Source organism: Pararge aegeria, chromosome 20 (genome assembly GCF_905163445.1).
Source record: "Pararge aegeria chromosome 20, ilParAegt1.1, whole genome shotgun sequence".
Classification (NCBI taxonomy): domain Eukaryota; kingdom Metazoa; phylum Arthropoda; class Insecta; order Lepidoptera; family Nymphalidae; genus Pararge; species Pararge aegeria.
In genome coordinates this window covers 10,842,726-10,856,375 of record NC_053199.1, presented here as the reverse complement: position 1 = coordinate 10,856,375, position 13,650 = coordinate 10,842,726, and the positions used below count along the sequence as shown (strand labels likewise).

At 34.8% G+C, this 13,650-nt stretch overlaps 1 protein-coding gene across 7 annotated transcripts in view; it reads left to right on the top strand.

Annotated features, from left to right (window-relative positions):
- Nucleotides 1-13,650, top strand: part of LOC120632812 (DENN domain-containing protein Crag) — a 55,791-nt gene that overhangs the window by 30,190 nt on the left and 11,951 nt on the right. For 2 of the 7 annotated variants that reach the window (XM_039902828.1, XM_039902827.1), the window contains exons 12-27: nt 605-716; nt 1,249-1,337; nt 2,246-2,413; nt 3,873-4,098; nt 4,704-4,884; nt 5,528-5,714; nt 6,292-6,458; nt 6,867-6,973; nt 7,636-7,740; nt 8,474-8,602; nt 9,071-9,171; nt 9,561-9,675; nt 10,489-10,603; nt 10,863-11,054; nt 12,273-12,356; nt 13,265-13,342. In XM_039902828.1, the coding sequence (XP_039758762.1) occupies nt 605-716; nt 1,249-1,337; nt 2,246-2,413; nt 3,873-4,098; nt 4,704-4,884; nt 5,528-5,714; nt 6,292-6,458; nt 6,867-6,973; nt 7,636-7,740; nt 8,474-8,602; nt 9,071-9,171; nt 9,561-9,675; nt 10,489-10,603; nt 10,863-11,054; nt 12,273-12,356; nt 13,265-13,342 (2,156 nt within the window). The remainder of the gene's footprint in view (nt 1-604; nt 717-1,248; nt 1,338-2,245; nt 2,414-3,872; nt 4,099-4,703; nt 4,885-5,527; nt 5,715-6,291; nt 6,459-6,866; nt 6,974-7,635; nt 7,741-8,473; nt 8,603-9,070; nt 9,172-9,560; nt 9,676-10,488; nt 10,604-10,862; nt 11,055-12,272; nt 12,357-13,264; nt 13,343-13,650) is intronic. The other 5 variants (XM_039902829.1, XM_039902830.1, XM_039902833.1 and 2 more) reach the window with 5 other exon arrangements.

Here is a 13,650-nt window from a genome sequence, read left to right as displayed (position 1 = left end):
ACATATTATGATAATAACTGGCGCTAACGACTTAACGTGCACAGAGGTGAACTAAGCCTAGTTTACTTACTTTTACTCTTATTTTACTAGTATCAGAGCCAGACATAAAAATATATTTTTTCTTGCTAATTCAAGCTAAAGTAAAAAAAAAAAAATGCCAAATATTTGTCAATTTGAAATTGCCATGTTCCTCTAATCAAGATTTTTATGACAGTTGAACATGTGCTACTTTAGCCAACTACCCCGTGTCGCTCGCACTTGCTAAATGGGTTTTTCTTTACACATTATTCTTTTTTTACGAATTAATAATAGATGTTTTCCTGGATTATTAAATACATTAACCGGTATTTATATTTGCATTATTTAAGAGAAAATGTAAAATGCAATAATTTAAACATTAGAAGACAAAAATAAACTTGCAGTATTGCACTGCACTAGACTACATGAAATAAGAAAGTCAAATAAATTAAATTGTATACAATTTTACAATAAACTACCAGTTGATGTCTTGGAAATGTCTCTTTTTTCAAAGTTTGTATCTATTTGAATAAAGGAATGTTTGATTTTGACTTTGACTTATTTTATTCTACATTATTTGTTACAGATATGCGAATCACAGAGGCATATATCAATAAAGCTGTTGCCTAAGAGACAAGTGCGGCTATTAAGACAAACATTGGAACAATTATTTGCCAACATACGACCTGGTATGTTAGGTTAGTTTTACAATTGATTAATTTTTATAAAATCAATAGCTGTTGCCCGCGACTTGGTTCGCGTTTCTTTTCAGATTTTTTGAATCACATAGATACCATATTTTCTTGTGGGATAAAATGTATGTCTCATAGATAAGATATTATATAGATTGACGGCCGACTGGCGCAGTGGGCAGCGACCCTGCTTTCTGAGTCCATGGCCGTGGGTTCGATTCTCACAACTGGAACATTTTTGTGTGATAAACATGAATGTGTTTCAGTGTCTGGGTGTTTATCTGTATATAATAAGTATTTATGTATATTATTCATAATAATATTCATCAGTCATCTTAGTACCCATAACATAAGCTACGCTTACTTTGAGGATAGATGGCGATGTGTGTATTGTCGTAGTATGTTTATTTATTTATTTATATATCATAAGATTTTGATTGTTATAAGAGAAATAATCCCACCACAATGGATATTTTAACTGTGTCTTCAAGTATTAGTATTCGGGTTTCAGTTCTTGACTTTTATCTCGTTGTTTAAGCATCTCCTGTGCATTCTTCACATGACAACAAATATAACGGCGAACCTACAACCAGTTTAGATAGGGATTTCCAGAAAAGGAAAAAGGAGGTGAGCATTACTTTATTTATTTCCAAACTAATTCCCTGATAGTTATTAAATGTTTAATTTCACACCATAAAAATCAAGTATAAAATTAACAAGAACAAATATAGTTTAGAGACTTTGACCAAATGTAGTTAAGAACATTAAGAACAAAACATTAGTCTTTATAAAAAAAATCTATATAAACATTAGACTAACTAGAAACGGTCATAAATTGGTGATATCGGCATATCATATTAAAAAAGTGCACAAAATCTTTGTGGGGCTGAGTATATACTTTTGTAACATGATACCAAAGGTAATATTAGATTTACCTTTACATAAGTTAAATTTTTATTTATAATTTTTCTATATGTTTATGTTGTGTACAATAAAATTGTATTCATTCATTCATTCATAAGTTTAGAGATTGTTTCAAAACACTTTTAATACATCGAGGGTACTATATGATTCATGAATTTCTTAATGACAATAATGGCTGTTCTTATTATAATCTACCTTCCCAACCGGTGGTACAGTCACTACAAACAGACATACTGACGTTTCAAAAGTGCTTATATTTGAACCTTTTTGTGTAGCCTGATGTATAAAAAAAATTGGCATGCTCTTAAAGTCGTACCTAAGCTATGTGTTAATATCAATTGATAGAGGAAGTTTCGCTCGTACATGTGATGCGTAATGATTGGCTAAAATAATTGAACACCTACCAAAATAACAGAGTAGCGACGCGGGTGAGTCAATTCAAATATAGTTAACCGCTTCAAAAATTCGATGCGATGTTGTTTTACATGTTTGTAGTCTTATTAACTAGAGTTGGATGCAATGAAAATTAAACTTGACTCAACACGCATCGCATTGCGTATAATAAGTGTCCCGAGACCTAAATATTATTAATCAAATAATTTCCTTTCCAGCAAGCGCTAGAACTGAAAATCCAAGAAGCATTCTTGAGATTTATGGCTCAGACTCTACAAGGTTACCGGAGTTACCTTATACCAATAACAAAAGCTCCTACAGTTGGCACTACAGATCCACACGCGTTGTTTCACATGGACGCGTTTCTTCGCTCTAGAGCCGATAAGGTAATCAATAACCACAACAATTTATACGCAGTTAATTTTGACCGTCGAACATGGACATCCTGTTAAAACTACCAGATCTACAGTAACTCTTTAACGATATTCAACGTTATAGAACTTAACTACACCATCGATACAAAGTTAAAACATTAATTACTGCATTTAGAAATTTGGTACCTTACCTTTTCGAATATATTTTTCTGCTGCATGCAACGACCGCAAATGATTTAATGGATACCGCCGTCGCACCGTTGACACTCGGTATAGGACGCTTCTTAAAATGGAACTTAATTCAATTAACTTATTTATTTTTATTTATTATTCTTTACTAATAAATTGTAGATCACTGTTGTACGACTTTAAAACAATCACCGTGTATATAATAAAAGAACATACGGCTTGTTTGTCCCTTAAGATATCTATCTAAACATCTTTTACTGAGAGCAAAGTGTAAGATTTTTTGTCTACGTGTACTTATTCGATCGCGTGTAAGTTAACAACGATTTATATGGTATTGAAAAAGCGCCATTTAGTGACAGTGCGGTTACCTAGAATTGTACCTAGATGGCGCTTCTTTAATTCCATACAAATCGTGGATAACTTTAACGCGATCGAATAAGTAAACGTAGCTAGAATATCTCACACTTGGCACTCGGAAGCTATCATAGCATCTTAAACCGCGCATTAGATTTTATTTTATTATACCTACTCTTGGTACTTACAAAACCCACCACATGACGGCTATTTTCAATTCGATAAAATCATTCTCTTTTATTACATTAGAATTCTCAAAAAGTAATGGCATAAATTATTAATGTACATATTTTTTGGAAAAAAACGTGTGTGTACTTATGTACACGCGTAATAAGTTATACTTTGGCGTAACAAGATAAAAATCTTTTCAAACATTTTAAATTTCGCCTTATTCTACGTTTGTATAAAAAACGACACTAACAATAGAAAAAAGATATTTCATACCTTAAAAGTTTATTATAACGCACTATCTAGTTAAATAAAGTTTATTTAATATCGCACAAAAAAGATTTCTACATAATTAAAGAAATGGACATAATTAACAAAATTAATTTAGGAACACTAATGGACTCGTTATTGGACAACCAAGATTCACTCATCATTAAAATTTGATATTTTTGTACATTTAATCCATTAAATCACCGGAATGAGCCCACAGACTTTGACAATTCAAAGTGTACACTGTCAAACCTTATAACTAACTTCAGGGTGTCGGTTTTTTGTGACGGTGTGCGCGCGCTTCGTAAAAATTTACTCTCATCATTTTCCCTAACGCGCCAAAAGAAGTATAACTTCAAAAACTAACTTCGACCTCACAATTTAGGTTTAGTGCTGGTTTATTACCAAACTCGCGTACCGAACTTCTATTTTATGTTTTTTGGGTTAACAATAAAAGTGTTTTATACACCCTTCCAATTTTTCTTTCTAGACCGAACAACGCTTCTTCACACTAATAATGCGAACGCAAATGTTTACGCGTTTCATAGAAGAACGCTCGTTCGTCTGCGACAATGACCAGGGCCTTACCTTTTTTGACGAGTGCATAGAACGAGTGGCGAGCAAAGATGCGAGTGCGTATGAGCCGTTACTTGGATTGGACAATTCTAACACGTCGGAACGCACCGTGTTCGTACCACCACCTGATCCGGATCCGGGTAATGTTTTTTTTCATACACTTTCATGTATCTATTTGCTTATTATTATATCTTGGCCGGCCGAGTGGCGCAGTGGGCAGCGACCCTGCTCTCTGCGTCCAAGGGCGTGGGTTGGATTCCCACAACTGTAAAATGTTTGTGTGATGAACATAAATGATTTTCAGTGGCTGTGTGCTCTGTATATTATAATTTATATGTATTTGTGTATATTATTAATAAAAATATTCAACAGTCATCTTAGTACCCATAACACAAGCTACGCTTACTTTGGGGCCAGATGGCGGTGTGTGCATTGTCGTAGTATATTTATTTATTTATTTCTCACCGTAGCCTGTTGCCTCAGTCAAGATTTGCTCGATCGCAATCGAACTACTTTGAAATATGAATTAGTTTGGCCTATATTATTCCCTGTCTTACTTTCATGCAAAAAACATGTCGATCTCTTGCTCAGTACATTTACATTTTCCATAATAAAAAGTAGCTTATAGATAAATATTAGGTATAAGATGTAAATTTAAAATTAATTTAGAAACTTGCTAAACTTTTAGTAGACTTTAGTCTATGGATTAAGATGTATGACATAAAGATATTCATTTCATTCGCAGACGAAAAATACACGTACGAAAAGTTCATTTTAGACGAAGGCCTAGTTGACCGGTGTCGACAAAGTACGCGAGGAGGCGCGCTTCAAGCTTTGCCAGCTACTGCTCTTGCCTCGGCCGAATCTTTAGCCGACGCTTCACCTATGGCGAGACGTACTAAAAACGAGATTTCTGCGGCGCAAAGGTGAGCCTTTTAATATTTTATATAATTTTAGTTACTTCTTAAAAAAATAATTGCAAAAGTGATCCAGAATACTTTTTAGATCCTACCATGAACAAACAATTGGTTTCTTCATTTGAATAACATATAGTGTGAGCGGTGATAGCCCAGTGGGTAGGACTTCGGCCTCACTTTCGGGGGGCCGAGTTCGAATCCCAGCACGCACCTCTAACTTCTCTAAGTTATGTTGCAATTAAAATATCACTTTCTTCAACGGTGAAGAAAATAATCGTAAGGAAACCTACATGCCTGATAGTTTCCCATGATTATTTATTTATTTATTCCCCATCTTACATTTTTGTCATTACAGGAACAAAGTTATCCTAATACGACAATGCAGCATGTTATGTAAATTTTAATAATATATATAACTATAATGTTTATGATAAAATCCAAATCGCTATATTTGTGAGTTCACTCAGAGTGCAACAAAACAAATCCGTCTTCTCGGCTATCACATTATGATGTTCTCGTAGGTGTGTGGAGTCCACCAATCCGCTCTGGGTCAGCGTGGTGGACTACGGCCTTAACCTTCTCATTGTGACAGGAGATCCGTGCCCTGTAATGGGCCGGTAATGGGTTGATATGATGATGATGAATCTTTCAGACTCGCACGTAAAGCAAGCTTATTACCGGAAGAGTGGGCTAAATGCCTTCTGGGTGCTTGCTACTCGCTATACTTCCTGGCGCTACCGTGCCGCCTGCTGCTGTGTCGAGGAAGGGAACATGCCACCCTCAGAGATGCCTTCGAGTTGTTGGAGCGTGCTACTAAACTTCGCGTGCCTTGTGACGAGGTAGTATATTATTAGAAAGTCTAGACGCAAGAATTAAGCCAAGACCAACAATATCCCATTGTCGTATGTATATAGTCGCCCTATGTATATAAACCTAAGCAAAAAAATTGACACGACCCTACCTATAGTGACTTTAAATCGCATTTACACTTAAGTTAAAGGCCTTAAGTGTACAGCTGAGGTTATGGTTGTCACTGCGTATTTTTTTTGATAAATTCATATAGTCTTTACTCTAAAAGTATGGATCGCAAAATAAGGTAAGTATCAAAAGTTTGTCATTATTGTGAATACTGCAATTCATGATAGACTAAATACCCTCTTTTATCTCGTTATAGACTTTTATATTTTTGCTGTAGTACATATTCGCATCTAATAATTGCCTTCACAAAAATATACATAACCACATAATCGTACTTGTAAATTATTTGATGTAATAACTTGATACCCTCATCAAGAAATAGATTCTGATTATAAACCATAATAAACAAGTTATTAATTTTCTTAGTTCATTTTAAGCTATAGCTTAAGCTTTGTGACTTTTACACAGTTAAATTAATTGAATTGGCATCCTTAACAGGTGTGCTATAGAGTAATGATGCAACTCTGCGGCATACACTCGCTGCCAGTGTTGGCAGTACAGCTTCTGTTCCTCATGAAACGCGCTGGATTGCAACCCAACGCTCTCACGTACGGCTACTATAACCGATGTGTGCTAGAAGCTGATTGGCCGAAGGATATGTCCAGGTAAGAAATAAGCATGATGACTAATTTTGAAAAACTGCCTTATGATGTTCGGAACTATCTACTTTATCCAAATATTAACTTATTTTTGCAGAAATAAAAGGTTTTGTTGGAGTGTTGGTCTCGTGACGTCATAGGCAAAATAGCTGTATAGAAAATCCTTGTTTCATAACGAAAGATTATGATTTTGTTATTGATAACACAAAACTGAGCACCTGATAGTTTGTAATCACAAAATATTTGATGTAAGCAGCTATTTTGCAAGTTCGAGCGGTGCAAAATTATGTCAATATAGACGTGACGTCATTCGGCGTTACATTTACACTTTGATGGCGGATCGCTAGATTTTGCAGTTTTATTTATCCTGATTGTGCTGTACTCTTAATTGTTCATTTTTTATTTTTTTTACAGTGGATCGCAATTGCTATGGAATAAGCTACGGATTGCAGTAATGGGCGCGGCGCTGTTCCGAAAAGCTGGCGCGCAAAGGGCCGTACGGTCCGCCGGAACTACAGGCAGTAAGATCATATGACATGTAATAACTAACGGTTAATTTTAAAGCTTCCAAATGAAACACTGTTGACTCCTACACAGTTGTATTAAAATAATAATAATAATAAAACAAAGAATAATAACAAGAGATGTATTCTTATTAACTGCCACACAACAGCCACCATCTCGTTTATTAATAGAACAACTTAACTTGATAATAAATCAGCAAAGAGACTAGACTAGCTGTAGAAGCCTATTAATTGCTATGATAATAATGAAGCTATTAAAAAAAAAAAAATTGTTCCATAAAAATGACAACATTTATAGTAGGTTCGACCTAAAGTGTTAGAATATATAATCGCATTATAGTCATCAGCCACTCACTGGAATTAAAAATATAAGAGTAATTGGTTGATTATTAAATAAGATTTTAAGGAATTAAATTTACATGCCATTCCATGGCGGATTGTAGCTCTGAAATTCCAATACCAACTATGCAAAACTCAGTCTGCAAATAAATAAATTGAATTGAATGAAAATAATGGTGTGAAATGTAATGAGTTACGATATGTCCATATTGTTAAACATTTATAAGAATGACAAGAGTAGGCCTAGTCCATCACGCACGGAAGTTTTTTTTTTCTTCTGTAAGCTAAGTATTTATATGGCTAAGTGATATTTTATACAGGTACTGGCACACTCCCCCGTGTGCGTACGGTAGGAGGTGAAGGTGCGGATTTAGCGGCGTTGGCTCTCGTTGAACCTGCACGGAGCAGATCTAGTTTAGACTCCTGTAAGTGCTTACTTTACTTATTTGACAATAGTATATTAGTAGTAGAGAGATTTTTGTGACAGAACCCGTCCGCGGAACTACTACCGCTATAAGTTTAGCCGCTTATTCTGCCGCAATTAGCATTGCTGTATATGTTTAAGTGTTGTGTAAGATTATTATATTTATGCTGTATATATTAGTATATTAATATCATAATGTATTGGCCGATTGGCGCAGTGGGCAGCGACCCTGCTTTCTGAGTCCAAGGCGATGGGTTCGATTCCCACAACTGGGAAAATGTTTGTATGTATATAATAAGTATTTATGTATATTTTAATATCTCCCTAACCTAAAGGTTGTCTGGAATAGATCGCTCTTTAGCGATAAGACCGCCTTTTTGTTCAATTTAAGTTTAATATTTTTATGTCATAATTATAAGTTCGCGATGTACAATATAGAATTTGCATACATACATACATTGCTGAGTTCCAGTCTGTAAGCCGTATTAACCGGTGTAATTCATTGCACGTGGGCTTTATCACCTAGGCCTCATGTTGATTGTCACACAGCGGCACTTTGTAGGACGTGTTTCTTTGTGTTTGTGCATAGGCAATGGAAAATCCACTTACCATCAAGTGGACCACTTGCTTGGTCTGCCTGATAAATATAAAAAAACATTACCCCAAATTATATATTACTCGAAATAAAACCTGCCATTAAAACATGAAGGTTAATGATTGATGATTTTTTGCAGCTTGTGAAGGAACGAGCGCTAGTGCGAGCGCATTTGAGGCACTGTGCCGTCGCGGGAACATCGTGCGGGCTAACACAACTCATCCGCGTGCGCATAAACTCTCACACGCTGCTGGAATACTTATTTCAGGTAATTTATGTTGCCCACGAAAGATTCTAGATGTTTTTAAGATGACGTTGCACATAGAAAAACAAGCTTCGCTATTGCGACTTATAATTACACACACACACACACACACACACACACACATAGATTCAAAAAATAATTAATCCCACTTCTGAAATTTTATAAAATCTATTCCAAAAATTAAAGCAATTAGCCCATATTCATATAAAGATTATAAAGAGAACTTTGGAAATAATAAAATCGTACACTTTTTATGGAACAACGACACGATGAACTATTTGGCAATACTACATTAGCAATAGTAATAGAACACCATATAAGTAGAGTATAGCACTTTAAAGCAACGTTTCTTCTCTTCTTTCTTTCTTTTTTTTTACATATTTATGTAATTTAGTAACGTTATTTTTCTGTTCATATTATTTTATATTTATATAAAAGCATATATTGCAGTAATAGAATGCTTGCTTTTAGGTTTACCATCAAACCCTGATCTCACTGGAACATCTCGACCAAGAAGTAATTCGTTGGGGAGCGAAGAACCTGAACCCATAACGATTGCAGAAAAGAGACAGGTAATTAAGTATGTGACTCACTCCCTTACACAAGGCCATCGGCCGCTATTGTGCAAGCGAGATAGCAATGAAAGCGACATTCTTTGTTTCATATGGTAATATTTTATAATTATTGTGTGTGTGCCCAAAGCGTCTAATAATTATTACCATAATATGAATTTAATTCTTCCACCCTTATGATCATGTTATTTTGTTTAAATACATATTTACAAGGTCAATTATCTTGATTATTTATTTAGCTAGGAACAACGCACTTGTGCATTTACAATGCTCATTTAACTCGTATGCGTGTATACCCAAACACTGTAGTATTTAACTACAACTTATACTTTCAAACATTTGTTAAAAACTTTACGGAAATGCTTGGCTGAATTAAATTTTCGTTGCAGACAATCCACGTGAGTCCAGAAAGTCCGTCCGATCTCCGAATTTTAACGCGATCGAAGAGTTTTGCTGGCGATGCACAGATCGTACAAAACTTGCAAAGGCTATCGTTTTCCAGTGGTAAGTATTTATTTATTTACTAGCGGACCTGCGCCACTTCGTCCGCGAATGAGTTGACTTAGAAAAATATTCGTATGTCCAATATAAATGATTCCCAGATTCCAATATAAATGAATCCTAGCTAGATCGATTTATCGCCCCCGTAACCCCCTGTATACTAAATTTCATGAAAATCGATGGAGCCGATTCAGAGATTCCGATTATATATATATACATACATATAATTAAAAATATAATTAAAGTAAATCTTATATATATATATGTATATAATTGATATATATATAGGTAAAAGATTTACTTGCATCCATGCCTTTACATAGCCATGAGGCCCTATCGGGGTGTAGCAATAAGAAACAGTTCAACCCTTATAATAATTACAAATACACGATTCTACTTAGTAGAGATATATATCAGATCAGAATAATTAGTTACTATTAAAGATCGTAAATTTAATAAATAAATAATTGCTCAGCCAATTTATTTGTCATTTAATTATGTTAAAAATTACTGTAGTATGTTTTGAAAATAATAAGTATCTTTATTATCTCGTACCTATACTTTTTTTACGTTTAATTTAGGTTATTGTCAACTTACTACAGGCAGGGGTCGCTGGTACCTCTCAGAATGCGAAGGGTTTAGACCGTAGTCCAACTCGTTGGCCCACTGCGAATTTGAATACTTTTCACGCTCTTTAGAAAATTATGGAGAGCTCTTCTGTATGCAGGTTTAGATGTTTCATCGTGAGGAAACATGCATGCCGAAGAGCCTACAAAAAGTATTAAAAATAATTTATTGGAATTCCTATTTGCTAAGGGACTTCAAACGCTAAGACTCGATGCTCGAGGACACTCAGTTTTCCCGAGGAGCCAGAAAAGGAAGCAGCAGCTATGGAAAACTTCGATCCAACCTCAAAATCGTCACCTCTGAAGTGAGTAGGCTCCATTTATTACTGTTTTCATGACAAATTGTAATTAAATATTTTTGCTACACGATATTCAATATTGCTGCACTTTTTTATCGTTTAAGTAGTTCAGAACATCATGAAGTAAAAAGAAGTATCGAAAAGTGACATAACACCATTCTAAACGTTATACAAAAATGATTTCGAGATGCATAGCCAGCGAATGCGTATAATGTGATATTGTTAATCACATCTATACTAATAGTAGAACATCAATCATTATCAGGTTGTCGCCCCGAACGCCAGTTCTAGCTGACGATCCTCTCGGAGCTCTTAGTCTAGTTGAGCCTCAGGAAGAATCGAAGCCCCCCGAACAAGATGAACCTCTGCTCCCCAAACACGAGCTGAGCGTCAGCCCGAAACTATTCCATCGAAGGAGCAACTCTTTCCAGGATGAACCAACTGAGGAACAGCCCGGGTACATAAATTCCATTTTTATTTGTGTTATCCTTAAGCTTATGATGATATCTATTTTAGTATTGAGGGCCTTGCACTAAAACAATATTTTATAAATTTTATGGCAACATTATAAAACTAAAAAAAAGTTTAAATCTAAGTTGTTTGATGATACGGGCGTGACAAAAAATGTTGTAGAATTAACTTTTTAATTGAATTATTACACACATATTTTGTGGACCTTTAACGATCTCGCCTTTTCGAAGTGTTTCGTGAATCCTGCTTATGTATATCCATGAAGGTATAATTTTATACATTGTACTTCGACCAATGATTTGTCCCATTTAATTAAAAAACGCTATGTACCTTATAAAATACCTTGACATAACGCCGGTATAAAACAGTGTTTTGTCACACCTCAATTGACGCGCCTTTCAAATCAGAATATGAAAAAACTCTGCATGAGTATTCCGGCTCTATGCCACGTTTATTTGTATAAGTTTAATTAGTTTAGTAGTGGTGACATATTTATTAAGAGTAATATTAATTATATACCTGTTTGTGACTCTATAGAATAGTTTGTTTGTAGAGGTGTGACCCTACCTCAATCCTACCGCATAGCATGTCCTCGGCTGAACTGCACATTACTTTATTTGCGTTTAAAAATTATTAAATTATTATTAGTTGTTCCATTACTGATCTATTTTTTTTGCGCATTTTAATTTTTCTAGTATTTATGTTTTCAATATACGTTATCTTTATCCCTTAATTGTGTGCAATAAATAATTTATCTATCTATCTATCTATTTGTTAGTAAATTATAGTCAAATTGATGTGCTCTTTAGCCTATTGGGTACATTTTGATGTACCAGAAGTTGTAAAGTAAAAAACTCTCAAAACCAAACTGCAGGCTTCGACTAACGACTAAACTATTATTAATGGCAAGGAAATTTATTGGTTTTTTTATCTCGCTAGTACATAAGTTTGTGCAATCGAGTGAACACTATAAAAATACCATTAACTAATCTTATAATAGGTCTAAAACTAGTTCCTTATTCGCTATACAATTGCCCATTCTTGAACTGATATTATAAAATGAGTAATTTCTTCAGTTGACACATATATTTTTCACCTTACAACTTCGTCCATCCCCTTTTTACGGTGTTCCCGCTAACCTGCTAGTGTGCGTGTATAGTATAAGTGTAAGAGCGTGATGAGCTGGATAGTTTCCTGTTGGCAGGAAACTTCATAGAAGCGAGACGGCACCAGCGACCGTCTCATCCAGCCTTGCCAGCCTCGGAAACACGCTCAAGATCAGCTTCGGGTAAGTGCTAAACCTAACTTGTAATAACATAAAAATGCAATCTGATTTATATTCTCCTTGCTTAGATTTACTTTCAAGGTCGCGTAGCATAGTTTGCGAGATTTTCTCGGTTGGGTATGATTTTCAAGGTCTTTATCGATCGTGCCGTGTGGTGACGGCAGATCACAATACAGATGTCATCATCCCTCCACTTTTCGACTGAGGGAATATAACAGAAAAAGGGCAGCAGTGGACTATAAAGATTGTTGATGAACCGTAAATAGACTTCAGGCAATCGTTTCGTCTAAACTTATAAGCAAAACTACGCTCTCTATGACATACATGAGACAGAATGAAGCGTGTAAGTTTTGTTTTATACCATGACAACTTTATAACTGGTGTTTTAAAAAAGAAAAGTAATATAATGGTCTACGTTGAAATAAATTGCTTTGACGAAAAATGGACGTATGTATGTATCAGCAAACATGCAAATCTTCAAGACAATATTATTAATTTTTCATAGCATGATCAGATGGTTCAATCATTTATGAAGACTGTTTTCCAGCCATTGCATGTTGCATATAAAACAAGAACGAGTTCATGTATTATAAACACGTTTAGTTATTTGCAAGAAGCAGTTTGACATAATCCAGAAATATCGTCCTACTAGCATGCTTAATAATAAGGACAATGTTTTGCTTAATTTTAAGAAGTTTATGCTTTTTACGTTTTATGTTATGCCAAATTTGCAGTCAGCTAATAAAATTAACAACCGTAAATTTATTTTTGTTTTAGTGGTCTTAAAATGAATCGATAAATTTTTGCATAGTGTTGTTTTATTGTATTTTGGCGGCAGAATTGGCTATTAGTTGTTTTACATCATTTTTTTTCTTTTCGCACCGTATGCCAGAGCTAGTTTGTTTTCTTAGACGCTATTCGCCCGGCAGACTGTCGTTTCGCAAGGAAAACATGAAAATCGGAAAAGCGATGATCGAGAACTACTTCAGGTAAGCTAACTGCTAACATTTCATATTCATTTCTTATGTGTTCAAATTCTAACTCAAGGGATACCTAAAACAAATGTTAGGACACCGGTGCTCAGCTGATATAATATATAATTTATGTGTTATTGTAAGGTTGGTTTTTGATCGCTTAATAAAAGAGGATTGAATTTGCCAGATTTCACCACTTAAAACTGGGTTTTTCATCAAAGAGTTTACTCTTAAATCAAGCAGGGTAAAGATTTATTACGGGCACTAAAATTAAGTTATTTAACAAGATTTTAAATATAACAATAAAAAATCAATGCACTGAA